This window comes from Microtus ochrogaster, unplaced genomic scaffold, assembly GCF_000317375.1.
Source record: "Microtus ochrogaster isolate Prairie Vole_2 unplaced genomic scaffold, MicOch1.0 UNK15, whole genome shotgun sequence".
NCBI classification, from domain to species: Eukaryota; Metazoa; Chordata; class Mammalia; order Rodentia; family Cricetidae; genus Microtus; species Microtus ochrogaster.
This window is the reverse complement of record NW_004949113.1, coordinates 4,778,943-4,794,804: the sequence shown is the minus strand read 5'-3', so window position 1 is coordinate 4,794,804 and position 15,862 is coordinate 4,778,943. Positions and strand designations below refer to the sequence as shown.

Below are 15,862 nucleotides of genomic sequence, written 5' to 3'. Positions count from 1 at the left end.
CACCCCTTAGTGATGGGGAACTCACCCTCTGTACTGAAGGCTCATGGACCAACTCCTTGGTGATGGGGAACTCACCCTCAGTACTGAAGGCTCGTAGACCCACCCCTTAGTGATGAGGATCTCACCCTCAGTAGTAGGTCACATGGTCGTGATAGTTTTCCTTCCTGACATTTGCTTCCTGGTAGCTTTCACCCACAAGTCTGTAACTATTCTCAGAGATTACCCAGAACAATGCTAACTCTTCCTGGACCAGCCAGCTTTTCATCTCTTGCTCCTTCTCAATCCTCTCTATTTCTATGCTGTCCAACTCCTTTACCTTCTGACCCACTGCAGCTTGGGCTCAGTCCCCACATTCTGACCCAGGACTGTACATTCAGAGACTTGCCCTGGACTGTGTATATGTACAGATAAGCGAAGACAGCTGCACTGGGTGGCACAGCGCTTTCGTTCACTATGTGAAATAGTTTGTTCTGATGGCCAACTTCAGTAGGCTGAGAAATGTTTAAGAGATAAAGCCCACCTCTGCAGGTGTCGGTGAGAGTGCTCCCAGCAACAATCAGATGGCTTGAAGGCTATAGCCTCACCAATAAATAATTGCCTTGATGGATTCATAATATGGCATTGCTGGGAGGTGGTGAAATAGGAGTATGGCCCATGGAAGAAGTAGGCACCTGGGGTATGTCCTTGGGGCCATGTACTGGGTCTCTTCCTACATCCTGCCTCCACTTGCTGATCAGCTTGTGAGGGACAATTGTATATATTCTGTCAATTATGTTTTAAATAAACAGTGATTTGCCAGTAGCCAGGCAGGAAGTATAGGTGGGACAATCAGACAGGAAGTAGAGGCCGGTCAATGAGAACAGGAGAATTCTGGGAAGAGGAAAGCCCATTCCCCTGCAGTCCTGCCCCAGACACAGAAGAAGAAAGATGTGACTACCCCGCTGAAAAAGGTACTGGGTCGTGTGGCTAACACAGGTAATAATAATGGGCTAATTATAAGAGTTAATGAGAAGCCTGAGCTAATGGGCCAATCAGTTTATAACTAATGTAGACCTCTGTGTGATTTTCTTTGAGACATAATGACTGTAGGAACTGGGCAGGACAGAAACCTCAGACAACAATCAGCCATGGAGTGACCAGCTGTTCTTTCCCACAAGTTCCTGCCACCACAATGTTCCGCACAACCTTCAGGGGCTGAACAGTAACGGGCTAAACCCTCTGGAACCATAAGCCAAAAAATAAACATAACTTCCCTAAAGCTGTCTGTATCTGGTATTTTAGTACTGGCAACAAAAGTTAACCAATACATTAGATTAAGTATGGACTGAGGTGTGGCTGTATGAAAACACGGCTCTGGGCACAGGGCACTGCCATAGGGAAACAAACAAACCTGGAAACATCCAAAGTGCACACAACAGGTGACTGTCAAGTAGATGCGCTAAAACCATCCAACCAGTGGGAGGCTGTGCAATGAGGTCATACTACGTTGTGAAGCAAGAGGAGGGGCCAGGCTTCCAGAACAGTTTGCTATGTTTCTCATAGTTTCCTATGAGTGTTTCAGTTCCTGATACAATCCCTGGCCCAGACAGGTGTCTTAAAAAAAAAAAAAAAAAAAAAAAAAAAAAAAAAAAACTTTAAATGGGACATGAATGAGACCTCAGGCAGAAGGGAGGGCCACGGGTTTAAGGCCTCATTTTGTGTATACTCTGTTGCTGCTAACCCAGCTGGAAAGGGTGCTGACTTTGAAAGAGCAGTCTTCTTCCTGGCTCACACTGTTATGGGCAACTAGCCTGCCAGAGCCATGGGTTGAAACATCTGGGCCCCATAGTTACTCTCTTCCTATGTCGTGGGTTCCACAATCCCCAGTTCTTGACAACTGACCCCTCCCTTGGAAGTACATCATTAGACAGGTCCATTTTGTCCCTGGTGTTCTTGAAAAGCACAGCATATTTGTGAAGGCAGCCCAGTCCTGCGCATCCCTGAGGGCCTCAGTTCAAGGCACAGCCCTCTCCCTACCTGCTGTACCATGAATTTCCTACTTATCAGGTGAGGAGGTGAGCACAGAGGCTGCTCCAAAGCAGCCTAGCAACACCCACGCTCACCCCAGCCCACCCTTCCATGTGGAGCCAAGGCTGCCTGTAGGCTCTTCAAGTGAAGCGCTCGCCTGCCCTGACATCTTTGAAAGTCACACATTCGTTCCCATGGAGGGGCAGGGGCCTCCGTCTCAGAACCCAACCTACCCCAGGAACTTCAGAGAGGTGTTGTTCTTGAGTCCCTGGGCCAGCACCTGGGCTCCAGCACCCGTGATGTGATTGTTGCCCACCCTGAAAGGAAGACACAGAAGTTCAAAGAAAGTACAGCACGCTGGTCTCCAGCCTCTTCTGGGGTGTGGCAGTGACATGCTCTCCTGCCGAGCTTACTGACATCGTGACTCCCACCATGGTTCCTGCCCACTCGGACTTGGTTTTTCCAAGTCCTGGGCAGGAGTCACAGTAGAGAGCTGTTCCGGGAACTGGTTTCCCTAGGAATTGTCTTCCTAGTTTCAGCTATCCTCAGTCTACATCCCAGGACACCCCTCCCCATGACTTCAAACCCACTGTCGCCACGGGGTGCTACTGGCCTATTCTGAAAGGGCTAGAAAGAAGAGGAATCTGAAGGTTCTCTGACAACACCAAGGATACTGTGGAAGGGGAGAAAGCAGAGCCAAAGGGGTGCCAGAAATCAGCAAGGCAAGACCCCAAAAAGGTTCTGGCATAGCAGAATCTACCTCACCACCACCACCAGTTCAGAGTTGCCACCCAAGACAAGCTTTCTAGAATAATTACATTTCATCTTTTCAAGGCACTTTAAGCCACTGTGGCTCACTACAATCTTATAGGGCAGATATGACCATCTCATTCCAAAAAGTATGTGTACCAAGAAAACAACCCAAGACCTCTGCTGGACAGATTAGGCTTGGGAGCACCCCAATGGCTTCCTGAACTCCCTCAGAGCTGCTCCAAAATCCAGAATACCTCCTCCCATCCATCTCCTTCAAGCAGGGTCAGTCCCCAGCCTCCCCAGCTCCCTCCCTGTTTTCCCACCCATGGGCATTTTCTGCTCATATATTCCCTTCTTTGAGGACTGAACTAACATAAGGACGTACAAGCTGGAAGCTTACATAATTTACCCACGATCCTTCAGTCTCCGAGCTTACTATATAAAGCATGTACTGTACCAGCTCTTTGTGTGTGTTAACTCTATCGTGACAGCCTTTCAGATGGCTCTGGGTAGAATCCTCATTTTAAGGAAAGGCGAGAACAAAAACATTCATTATCTGACCCAAGGCTATGCAATGAATAAAGGTTCAAATCTCTGGGTTTCTAGAGTTGAACCAGGGGCAGCTTAGCTCCAGAGCCCCTGCGTTCAGCCACAATGACAGTCCCATGCGCTGGCTGCAAACCTAGGTCTCCAGTTCTGAGTCCCATAGCCCATGCTACCCACTGACTTCCCTAGATGGCTGGACCAGGTGAGTATGGTGAAGCAGGCGGCAGCGAGAGAACAGAGCTTTCTGTGTAAAGTCGTGCCTGTGGCCTTGGTCTTTGTAGCCATGTCTGAGGTGAGCTCAATGACCAAATCCTAAAACGGCATCCCTCATCCCCAAAGGCAGCTAGCTAATAATAATAATAATAATAATAATAATAATAATAATAATAGATGGTGCTCTCTTTGCTGTTGCTTCACAAATTATAAGAGGCATTATGAGAGAGAGAGTGTGTGTGTGTATGTGTGTGTGTGAAAGAGAGAGACAGAGAGAGAGAGAGAGAGAGAGAGAGAGAGAGAGAGAGAGAGAGAGAAAGGGGGGGCACTAGGGACTTGGGGCATATTTGTTGATATCTAATAGGAATATCAGGTGGCATTTCAAATCTTGCCTAATGAGTGCTGAGAAAGGTTTGAGGCACAACCCAGCAACTGGGTACCACGGCTGTGGTAGCACGCACAGGTTTGGTGTGCATCAGAAAGAACTTGCAATCTTCATAGACACTGGGGGTAAAGGCCTAGAAAATCTCTACCCTGGGGACCAAACATCCAAAAGAGGAGGTCCTCAGCCTCAGTAGAGCAGAGCAGACCATGGCATCTGAGAAACAAGTTCAAAGTGAGACCCTTTCCTGGATGCAGTTCAGGGTCACCAGCCACTGTGGGTCACACCATAGTCCAGCCCGGATCACCTGAACTCCGCTGTGCGGAGCATCGGATTCAGAGAGTAAGGGGAAGCGGCGCTCACCTCAGTGACAAGAAGTTCTGCCTGCGTGCGAGGAGCTTGGCCATGGAGTAGGCAGAGCCGTCCGTGAGCTTGTTGTTGAAGAGACTGCTGGGTTCCGGGAAAGATGGGAACAAATCACATGACCAGCAAGCTAACCAGGATGTCTTCCTCTCTTCCCAGGAGCCACCCTGCCTCCTCCAGCCAGGCCACACCTGGCCCACCCCATCACCCACTCATAGCTGCCTCAGTGGCCATGCCCAGCCCAACTCACGCGAGCTTCTGCAGCTGCTCACAGTGAAGAGCATACTCGATCAGTGTGCAGAGACCTCGGTCTGAGATGTTGTTATCTCGCAAACTGAAAAAGACATCATTGGTTCAGTTAAAAGTGGAGCTGATGGGAGAAACCCCCGAGTAGACGCTCATCTCCCGAATGACAGCCTCACCGTGCTTCTGGGAACAGGAAGGACAGAGCATGGCCCATGCCCCTCCCTCCTAAATCCCTGGCCAGGGGAGCTGATGGTGGGGGACAGTCCAAGAAGTGAGGACTTTGAGGGCTGACTAAAGAACACTGGGGTCTTTGAGAGGCCATGGCGTTAATTCCAGTGCACATTTTTGCAGGACAGTGACCGTGACGATCACCCCACATAAGGCTGCGAGGTGGAAAGGAGTCAACCTGTGGGAGAAGCAGCCAGAACAGGACATAACTATCTAGCAAGCGGATGACAATACCAGTTAGGTAGACAGTGACTCAAACCTTGGAAATATTCCTGGGTTTGTGAGCACTGCTCACCTCACTTTGCCCATCAAAGCCCCTGCACGTTGGCAAGCCTCTCCAGCTCCTTCAGGACCCTGGATCACAAGGGCATCTGAAAGTTCCCCTGCATGGAACTGGCAGCCCAGGAATCTATGCTAGGTAAAATCAGACACCTGTGTATGTTAACAACCATGCCCACTATTCTTCACCTTCAGGCAAACGTAGGTGGTCCTGCCTGGATGGCTACAAGCCCAGGTGCTAGTCCCCCTCGGCGGGATGTCCCGACCTTGACCAGCTGTTCATCAACTGTCCTAGCTTGCTTCCTATGGCTATGATAAAACACCATGAACCAGGAACAACTTAATGGAAGCACTAATTTATTTTGCCTTATGGTTCTAGAAGGATAGGAATCTATCATGGCAGGCAGGCCCAGCATCAGGTAGGCACGAAGGCCAGAGCATGAGAGCTAATATTGTCAATGGTAAGAACAAAGAGAGAGTGATCTCCAAGTGGCAAGAGTCTTTAAACTCTCAAAGGCTACCCTCGGTGACATGATCCCTGCTAGGAAGGCTGTACCTCCTAACTTCTCCAAACTTCACTGCTAATTGGGGACCAATTAGAATTGGTAGCTGCAGTTCCCTTCATCTGCAAAAAAGAAAAGACCACCCTCAGTAAACTGTGCCCATACAGCCCCCTGAGCACCATACCTGGCAAGAGCCACCTGGAATCATAAGTACACCCATGTGCCAGGCATTGCTCTATATACGCCCCAACAGTAACACTGTGCTCACCCCAAGCCCATGCAATAGATCATACTGTTATGTCCTCAACAGAGAGAACATGAGGCACAAATAAGTGACCTGACTTTGCTGAGGTTGCACAGTGCTTAGGGTTTCCCCAAGGCTTGTCTCAGGCTCTCAGAGAAATGGTTTTTGAGCTGCAGGTCTTATGACCTCTTAGTGAGTCCCACAGACAATTCTGAAGGTCCTGAGCAAGATTTAAGAGCTGAAGTAGAACAAATGAAAGAAAGTAGAGTGGGGGCTGGAGAGATGGATCCGCAGTTAAGAGTACTAGCTGCTCTTCCAGAGGACAGGGGTTCAATTCCCAACACCCACACAACAGCTCATAACTATCTATAACTCTAGTTCCAGGGACCCCAACACTTTCACACAGATATATATACAGGCGAAAGCACCAATGTACATTACACAAAATAAAAATAAATTATTTTTTTAAAAAGCAGAGTAAGTCAGAGCCAATAAAGGAAGTCGTTTCCCCAAGCTCTTGTTTCGGTTCTATGTGCCTGTGCGTTCTCTCTGAGTGAAACAGAAAACCAAAACCATCAGCCTCGAGGCAGAGAGAGCAGAGTCTGCAGAAACCTGCATAGGAGCACTTTGCATGTAGGGTTTCTTAGAGACGAGGATTTCGGTTGGCATGGAAACCCTTCCAGTGAAGAAGATGCAGACTCACACTGTGGGAGAGAAAGAAGCCTGCCCCTTCTTCCCTTCCACTTTCTTTCCTCCCTCTTTGTGGCTGTGTTACACACACACACACACACACACACACACACACAAAATGCCAACCACTTCTCAGTTGTACGTAGGTTAAGAACGGTAGAGCTTGGTCAAGGGCCTTAACTGCTGTGTGCAAATCCTCTTTCTCTTCCTAACGTAAATCCCCAAGGTGATTGACACATAAAGTGAGAAGGTTCATTTGGACACGCACTTTGGAGCTGTCAGTCCATTAGATAGCCTTATTGCTTTGGGGCCTGTGTCAAGGCATCGTATCATGACTGGAAGGTGAAGGAGGGAAAGAGCATACATCTCCAGCCAGGGAATAAAATGTAAAGGAATGAACTGGACTCCTGTAACCCTACGAGGACACACCCCCAATAACCTAGACGTCCCACAATGCCCCACTCCTTAAAGATTACACTTCCCAACACATGGATCTCCCAGAAGCATACATCCATACACGGCAAGAGCTCAAAGTAAAAGAAGCTGACTCCTGCATATTCTCACAGGGTAAGATTTCTGGCATCTGAGGATGCTTGTTACAGTTTGCCAGGCCCCAAGCCTAAGCCTCCCAGACAGGAATTACCTTGGCCTGGGAATCTCCTATTCAACAAGTATCTTTTCATGATACAATAGCCTCCCAGACCCATCGGCATGCCACAGGACCACATGAATAACATGATCATTCTTAATCATGGAGAGAGGACCATTTAAACATTCCGGAGATAGGGGCTGAGCCTAGTAGACTGTAACTCCGGTACCAAGAAGTTAGGGGCAAAAAGATCTTAGATTTGAGATCAGCCTGGATTGGCTGAGGCCTCATTTAAAAAAAAATTCAGAGATGACTTGCTCTGAAGATTATCCAGGCCTGTGTCGCTGGTCTTCTGAGGTTAGTGGTTTAAAAGTATGGTCTCACTGTCAAGGAAGGTACACACTCAGATTTCTACCAGAGCAGCTTCAGCACCCAGGTGTGCAAATTCCCTGTCAAGGAACCATGCTGCTCCCTTCCCGAGGAAACGGCACATTAAGTACAGGCCATGTCCACTCATTTTCCTGGTCAGAACCATGCTCGTCTCTTAGCTCTTGATGCTGGGAAGCAGATACCCTAAGATGGCATCAGGTGGCCTCAGCCTCCCTGCTAGGCTCAGCTGGCAGAGACACAATGCTAGAAAGGTAAAGGGGCAGAGAGAAGGGGCGGGGCTTTCTAACCTCAGATGCATCCCTTCCTAAAGACCCTCTCCAGGTCTTTTCCCAGCCAGTATATCCTCCCTTGTCTAGGGCCCTTCCTAATTCCCATCCACAATTCTGCAGTTGCTTCCGTAGACTTTCTTTCTGCTTCCCAACTTAAGGGCAACATCTGTTTCCTCAAGACCCAGATGGAACTATTCATATTTCTAGCATATAGTTATTGTACACACTAGAGCAGTAATATTAACTCCATATGCTGTACATGTGTTCTAAACATGCAACCATGGTCCCCGTGTAAGGGTTAGTCAAGTCCCCACAGCCTCACACCGGTGTCTGTATATTGTGGCTTTGTCTCAGAGCAGATAAGCCATCCTAATACACATGGAAATCTTGCCTTTTGCTCAGTTCAACTAAGGTTATCTACGAGGAGAACCAACACCCCAGGAGGCTGTTTCTAGATCTTAACTGTAATGTACAACTTCCTCTTTCTTATAGGCTCTTTAAAAAAAAATAGCAGAAGGTCCCTCTCAAGACAAAGGACAAAAGAGCTGGGAGCTGCAGCCACACTGGTTGGCAGGCCTGGGCGGACCCTTTGCCTTTGTCTGACCCCAGGCACAGAAAGACGCCACACATTCAAGAGCACAGACGTTCAGCCACGGAACAGAAAGCAACATGGGTAATGGAAAGTCCTCCACCCGCTTTCTCTCAAGACCTGAAATTCCCATCTTGGTGAGATTTTAAAGACTCTAATGAGGTTCAAATCCTTTCTGATTTGAAGTGGTCTCCAACAAAGACATAAAACTTTCCATGGCCCTCAAGACTCTCCCAGTGCATTAGAAGTGCACCCACAGGCACGGACTAGGAAATTTGGAACCAGAAAGACTTGACTTGTGAAAGCCATACTTGTTTTCTCTATGATTTTCCTGGTCAGAACCATGCTCGTCTCTTAGCTCTTGATGCTGGGAAGCAGATACCCTAAGATGGCATCAGGTGGCCTCAGCCTCCCTGCTAGGCTCAGCTGGCAGAGACACAATGCTAGAAAGGCAAAGGGGCAGAGAGAAGGCGGGGGGGGGGGCTTGACTTGGATGAGTTACTTGACTTCAGTGAACCTCAAGTAAAGGGTCATGGGGGTGCTAATAGCCCGGCGGAGCCCAGCGCAGTTGTGGGAATAGACGAGGTGATTTCTGGAAAGTGTGGCACAGTGTTTAGCACAAAACTTCGAGTATGGCTGTGATGGGCAGTCTTGATTGTCAACTTGACACACGTGGGGAAAGGGAACAACTGAGGAACCGCCTCCGTCAGATGGGCCTGTGGGCATGTCTACAGGTCATTTTCTTGATTGCTCATTGACGTAGGTGGACCCAGCCCACTGTGGGTGATACTGTTTCTAGGCAGGTGGACCTGGGGTGTATAAAGAAGCTAGTCGAGCAAGCCAGAAGAAGCAAGTCAATAAGCTGCATTCCTCCATAGTTTCTTCTTTACCCACCTGCCCTGGCTCCACAGATGATAAAATAAACCCTTCCCTCCTTAAGTTGCTTTCGGTTAGAATATCATACCACAGCAACAGAAAGCAAGCTAGGGCAGCGGCTGTCATTGTCTGTTCTGAAACTAAGGTCCAGAAGAGGAAAGGGTCTGGCTGATGTATGGAGGGTGGCATACCTGGATTTCAACACTGTGTTAGGCTTCTACATCTTAACTTGACAGTAGCATTTGCCACAGGTCCAACTAAGGGCAGGTTAGGTAACTAAGTCGCCATCTTTACTGAGGTATTCCTTGCCTAGTCTTGCGGTTTACTTACATTTGTGTCTCTAAATTCCTCTTACTGACTCTGTTACATGTGTGTTTTTACAGTGCCATGCTTTTGGTAGGGCCCACCAAAGCATCCACTTCATCCAGCTCCTATTTAATGTGTGTGTGTGTGTGTGTGTGTGTGTGTGTGCATGCGGTTTTAGAGTTAACGTTATGTATGAACATAAGTTAGCTTTAACTCCATGTGTATGTGTATAAAACTTAAATTCAACTATGTCTATCTGCACATGTACTTACTGTGAAAAGATGTTTTCGAAGCTAGCCTACAGCCTTTTCTGTGAGCCATTCTCCACTATCGTCAGTTCTACCGCTAAGCTTTTATTGCAAACAGTTTTCTCTTCTTTGTCTCTCACCAGTATAAGTCTCACCTGTTACATTAGAGACCAGTACAGTCAAGCTTGGACTCAGCTCTCCAGGCGGATCCTACACTGTAGTCAGAACTTATCTATACCCCACAAACAGCCCTCAAGTGCTCAGAGATCTAGGAAAAATGGCATTTAAATATTTAATTATTAAAAGGCTTTGCATAACAGAGAGAGACAGGTTGGCTCCTAGCAGCATCACTCTATTTCTTCCAAAGAAGACAGAAGACAACGTCCATCCGCAATTTGCATCAAGCGCTGACCATTGGGAAAAACTACCTTTCAACTAAACTCCTGAAGATCTCCAGACAGTGGATAAAGGAAAATTAGAATTGACGGTACTCAGTGCAAGGTAGATTTGTCTTCCTACAGATTTCTTAATCCACGGAATCTTCTAAAACCTGGCAGGCCCTGAGCTAAACAGCAGAAGGCAAACACAGTCTTGATGTCCCTGCCCTCAATGATCATGGAAGATACTGAGGAATGGCTGTAGGCCAATCGAGTAAGTTATCTGTCATTTTTTAATCAATAACTCAAGTATTTTATCCTTTTCAAAGATCTCTGATGCAATTTGACAGCTGAGAAGTTTCGTCAGTTTAAAATGACAACCTCACCAGACAAATTTCAGTACAACTTCTTAACATGCTCTAAATAAAAGGTGCTTTAAGATACACAAATGCAGGTTATTAAGGTGTGAGGACAAATGAAAGTTATCAAATTTCTCTTTCAAGCTGCCTTTTATAGCCTTAATCTATTAATCTAACTCTGGCAGAGTACTACTCTAAAGATATTTTTCATCTGTCACAGTCATTCTGACATAAATATGCTGCTGTTTAAACAATGCATGTGTCTAAAATTTATGTCTTACAAACTCAAAAAATTCTTGCGAGTTCCAGGGAGTCAAATCGAAGGATTCGCCTTAAACAGGTTAGATACACCTCTCTCAAATCCTGAAATTTTTTTCTTCCTAAATCTAACCTTATCCTCTGCTCTGCCAGCTCTGCCAACACCTTGCCAGGTCCAAGAGACAGGAGTGATGCAACCAGCTACCCCAGGATATAACCAGCACCCAGCTTTCTCAGCCCCCTCCCCCAAGTAAGATTCAGGAAGCTGTCTTGAGAACCCGCTGTCCCATTTCCCTCAACCTGCCATGCATCCCTAACTCCCAGCCTTTTTATTGTAAGAGAAAGGCAGGAATGTTATAATTTGCTGGCAGGGTCTGTCACCTGTGTACCCTGTCCCTTTAAGAGACAAGCCCCACCCACTCCCATCTCCCCTTTCCCACCTCTCTGTGGGTTCTCTCTCTGTCCCCTCTTCTAGAGAAGAGGTTTCTGCATCTCTCTCTTCTCCCTTTTTCCTCTTCTCCCCTTCCCTTCTCCCTCCATAACCCACTAAATAAACTCTACACCCAAGCTCTCTCTGCATGGCATATCTGTCTCTCACCCACAGAGGTCAGTCTCCTGGTCTCCTATCTGCAACGGGATGGAACCCACCCTGGCCTTGGGTCACCCAGTTTTATAAAATGATAACACTTGTCACACTCACTACAGTGCTGTGCAGACACCAAGGCAGGGCAGCAGCTGCTCCACGCCAACATCTCCAACAGAGTTGTGGTCCAGCTGCAGGGCCACAGGCCGCTGGAGGTGCCGCAGCACAAAGGCCAGAGCAGCACACTCTGCAGGGCCCACTCTGCAAAATGTTAACTTCAGGTGCCCAATGTCCAAGCGACGCACAGCCTCCTGTGCCAACTGCTCCTCCTGCATCTCATACAAGCACCGGATAAGCCAAATGAAGCCAGGCATGGCATGCATGCTTTTGGCCTCACCGGGCACAGCAGGTGGGATGTTGTGGAAGTGTTCCCGAAGGCTTTGGGCCAGACATGAGCGGGCACATGCGTGGCGCTGGAGTAGCACCCTCTTAGGGATCTGGCATGCAACCAGCAGGTCCCGATGCTCCTTGGATAACAGGCCCGCTAGGAAGGCTGCTGTGATCTGCAAGTTGTGTGGCTCAGCTTTCTGTAGGAGAGCCACTTCGCTGCCCTTCTTGACTCTGGAGCCCTGGATACACAGAGTGGGCAGCAGCCTAACCAGCAGTGAGCTGCCCAGCCGGCCACAGCCGAAGAGGTGCCTGAGGGAGGCTGCCGCTGTGTCCGCACTGACTGCCAGGTAGAACGCGGCAAAAAAGCACTGGAAGGTAATGTGCAGGAATTCCAGGGGTGCCTTGCTCCCGGGCACAACGCTTTGTGCACGTACCAGGAAGCCAAGAGCAATGTCCTCAGAGTCAACCTGTGCTGCCTGGAGCTGCTGGACTGAGAACACATAGCAGCTCAGGGCCAGGCCCCGGAGAGCCAGGTGGCCAAGGTGCAGCAGGGTGGAGAGCCGGCTTTGAAGGAGCCGAGGTCCCAGACCGAGGGGGTAGGAATCTGGGGGGGAGGCGTGCAGCAGGAAATGCTGTAGGATCAAGAGGTACATGTCTGTGCTGGTTGTTGGGAACTCCCCATTCTGCAGCAACAGTTCCTGGTGGCATCTGGACACCATCCATGAGAAGACAGGGAGGTGGCACAAACCGTGCAGGGCTGATGTGGCTTGGAGCAGGCGGATGAGGCGGTCTGCCACTCCGGGTTCCCGGTGGTGCTTCCTCAGGTATAGTTCGATGCCTTCTTCGGAGAAGCCCTTGAGGTGGCATTCGGTCCGGACGAACTTCCTGAGGAGAGCTGACACGGCGTCTGGACGACTGGTCAGCACCTTGCAGGCGTTCTTCAACAGGTTCCCCTGAAGGAGGTTGAAGAGCAGGGTCTGGACTGAGGTGGGGTCAGTTGGGGAGCAGTGACGCTCCCGGTCAGTAAACCGGAACTTGAACTCATCCAAGCCGTCGAAGGTTAACAGGACACGGTCAGGATGGTCAAGGAGGAACTGGAAGACATCCTGCTGGGCAACATCGGGCCAACAGCAGTGCTCAAAGAGCAGCGTCCTTAGAGACAGCGGTTTGGCCATGCATTGCAGCTGCCGGCAGCTGAACGGGAAAACGAAGAGAAACTGCTGGAAGTTCTGCCCCGTGGCCCACAACAAGTGCAGCCGCTGCAAGAGAGTGCTCTTGCCGCTGCCTGCTTCACCCACCACCAGTACGGTGTCTGCATCCTTGTTCAGATGGTCATGGGTACCAAAGAGTTCCTCCAGGCTCAGGATGGCAGGACTCTTCTGCAGGGCCCCAGCCGTGCCCACCTCTGTCCGCAGCTCCAAGATGTTCTCCGTGTATATATCCTCCAGACAAAGATTCTCTGACCCGTCGTAAGTACTGAGGAAGCGAGACTGAGCTGACACCATGGTCCTCAGCTTCGAGATGAACCTCTGGCGCTCAGCAGCTGGGGTACAGAACAGGAAAATGAGGCTGGGATCGTGGTCATAATGGGACCTACGCAGAGAGTCACCTACACTAGGGCCGCGATACATGGCTCAGAGAGCTAGTGGGCACCTATCCTGCCTTGGCCACTTATAAGCTGCGGGATTTGGGGCAGCCACAGAAGCTTCCTAAGCCTGGCTCTTCTCTGCAAAGCAGGAAAATGTCAGAGAACGTTGACATGGGCAAACAGGGATGATGCATGCCACCTGGTAAGTATAGTGTCCAACACAAGACATTGGCCACTGCCATACTAAATATGTACACCTGAACATGCCAGGGAAGGTATGACTCGCAGGATCCACATCCTGTCTGTTCCTGTTGCGTGGCCTGAGTTACCATTCAGTCTCGGCTGCCAGTTTCTGAGGGAAAATAGGGGACGGGGCTTAGGTGTCCAACTTATGAGGTCTGACACCTGGGCCCACCACCTGCTTGGCAAGCTACTTGGCCTTGCTAAACCGGTTTTCTTCTTAATGTGAAATGTTCCCACCAGCTTATGTGGTTTGCATGTTTGGTCCCCAGCTGTCAGTACTGTTTTGGTAGGTGTGGAACACTTAGGACACAGGGCTAGCCGGCTGACACAGTCCCTTGGGGGTTGGGACTCAAAGGTTACAGCCTGGCCCACTTCCACCTGAGCTCTCTGCTTCCTGTCTGTGGCTGTGATGGAATCCGCCTCTCCTGTTACCACTCCTTGGGCCAAGCTGCACCCGCCACCAGTCCTCCTGACCACAACAGACAGTCCTAAAGCGATGAGTTAATCCAGTCAGGTATTCCATACCACGACAAGAAAAGTGGCCACGGGCAGTGTCGGGATCCGATTCCTGAAACCCATGCCTCTGTTACCTTATATGGCTAAAAGGACTGGCCGGAAGCAGAGGCTGACTCTGAGAACTCAGGGTCACTGGCATCTGTGCCGAGTCATCAACCAGATCTATCCTTCCTTCTTGCCCCTTCTTCCTCCTGCCCCTCTGTACCCAGGGCCCTACTTCCTCCTGAGAGCTTAGTTCCTCTTTCGGGAAATAGGGAAGGGATGATCAGAGGCCCAGACTGGCAGAACGTCATAGGACGTCATAGGATGTCAGCATCTTCACCCACCATGGCCTCAATGGCCCCAGGAAAGCACCAGTTTATTTGTCCTTAGCTCAGAAGCAAGCAGATTCTTGTCAGAGAGCTCTTAGCCCATAGAAGTTTACCTGCAGAGCCATGCAGGTGCCCCATGCTGATATCCCTTCTCTCTGTGTTCTTCTTTGATACGGGCCTCACTACGGAGCCCAGACTAGCCTCAAACTAGCACTCTTTCTGCCTAAGACCTCCCTAGGATCTGGGATTAGAGGTTGGGCCTCCACACCCAGTATTCAAAGCCTCTTGTTCCCCAAGGTGAGAATCCTTGTAGGTCTTTCTACTCTTCGGCTATATCAGGAGCACTGACCAGATACCAAAAGATACACAGCCTCCTTTCCAATTTCTTGACTGACAACACCAGTCTCTAGCATCTAAAAGCTTAAAGCAAACCTAGGTCTGGCAAAGATGGCCCAATGTGGGGCAAAAGCGCCTGTCCCCAAGCCTGATGACCTGAGTTTAATCCCCAAAATCCACAGAGAGGAGGGAGACAGCCAAGCCCAGCAGGTTGTCTTCTGACCTCCGCATGCATGCCATGGGGCATTCACATACATGTGTACACACACACACACACACACACACACACACATACACACATACACACACACAGAGAGAGAGAGAGAGAGAGAAAGAGAGAGAGAGAGAAATAAAAATAAGTAGATAAATAAATGCGAAGTAAAAATAAAGTAAGTTAAAGAATGTCTCTCGTTTTCATTTTAAAGAAAATAAACACAATTTTTACTTTTTTTTTTTTAAGACAGGGTCTCATAGCTTTCAGCTTGTTTCCGTAATGGAAGATGACCTTGAACTCCTGATCTTTCTGCCTCTACACACAGGTGTCCGCAACCATGTCCACCTGCTCAACTGTCATCTTTAGAAGCATCTCATATCAGGAACTGTATAATGCCTCTATGGCCGCTACACTTGATAACATTGTCAGCAATTGCTCGCGAAGGGCCATACCGGCTACCATACATCGATGCCCACCTCCTGCTCCTGTACAAAGTAGTCTACACCTGAGTACCAAGCACAGGCCTCCAGCCATCCTGCCCACAGCTTTCTCCTGTCCAGAGGGCAAGGCCAGAAGGCTGAGCCCATCTGTTAGCTCCAGGCACATACTTCATGGACTTTCAGTCCACATGAGCTTTCTTCTCAGTTACATGGGAACAAGACGGGGAGACTACCAGGCTTGGATCCTCTCTGAAACTCATGCTTTCTTCTCCCAAGGAGGGAAGGTAGGGACACTACAGTCAGACTCACTTCCTGTTCCCTGCCACTCAAGTCTCAGTTTTCCCATCTGGAGAATGGGACATAGCAATATTCACATCTCAGGACTGTGGGTAGATGGTAGAGAATGCCCCTAAGATGCGTGTCTCGGCCGTGCCACCCAGGCCTCTCGCACTACTCAGCTGCTGAGCACAGACATGGGTGAGACTATAGTCCCTAAACTTTCCTGGTGATGCGTTCCAGATCGTGA

The 15,862-nt window shown here is 49.2% G+C and overlaps 1 protein-coding gene across 1 annotated transcript in view; it reads right to left on the bottom strand.

Annotated features, from left to right (window-relative positions):
• The window catches only part of Nod2 (nucleotide binding oligomerization domain containing 2), a 43,399-nt gene that overhangs the window by 13,407 nt on the left and 14,130 nt on the right, over positions 1-15,862 (bottom strand). The window contains exons 4-7 of the mRNA XM_005367043.2: positions 11,416-13,231; positions 4,515-4,598; positions 4,265-4,348; positions 2,241-2,324 (exon numbers count right to left, since the gene is read on the bottom strand). Of these exons, the coding sequence (XP_005367100.1) occupies positions 2,241-2,324; positions 4,265-4,348; positions 4,515-4,598; positions 11,416-13,231 (2,068 nt within the window). The remainder of the gene's footprint in view (positions 1-2,240; positions 2,325-4,264; positions 4,349-4,514; positions 4,599-11,415; positions 13,232-15,862) is intronic.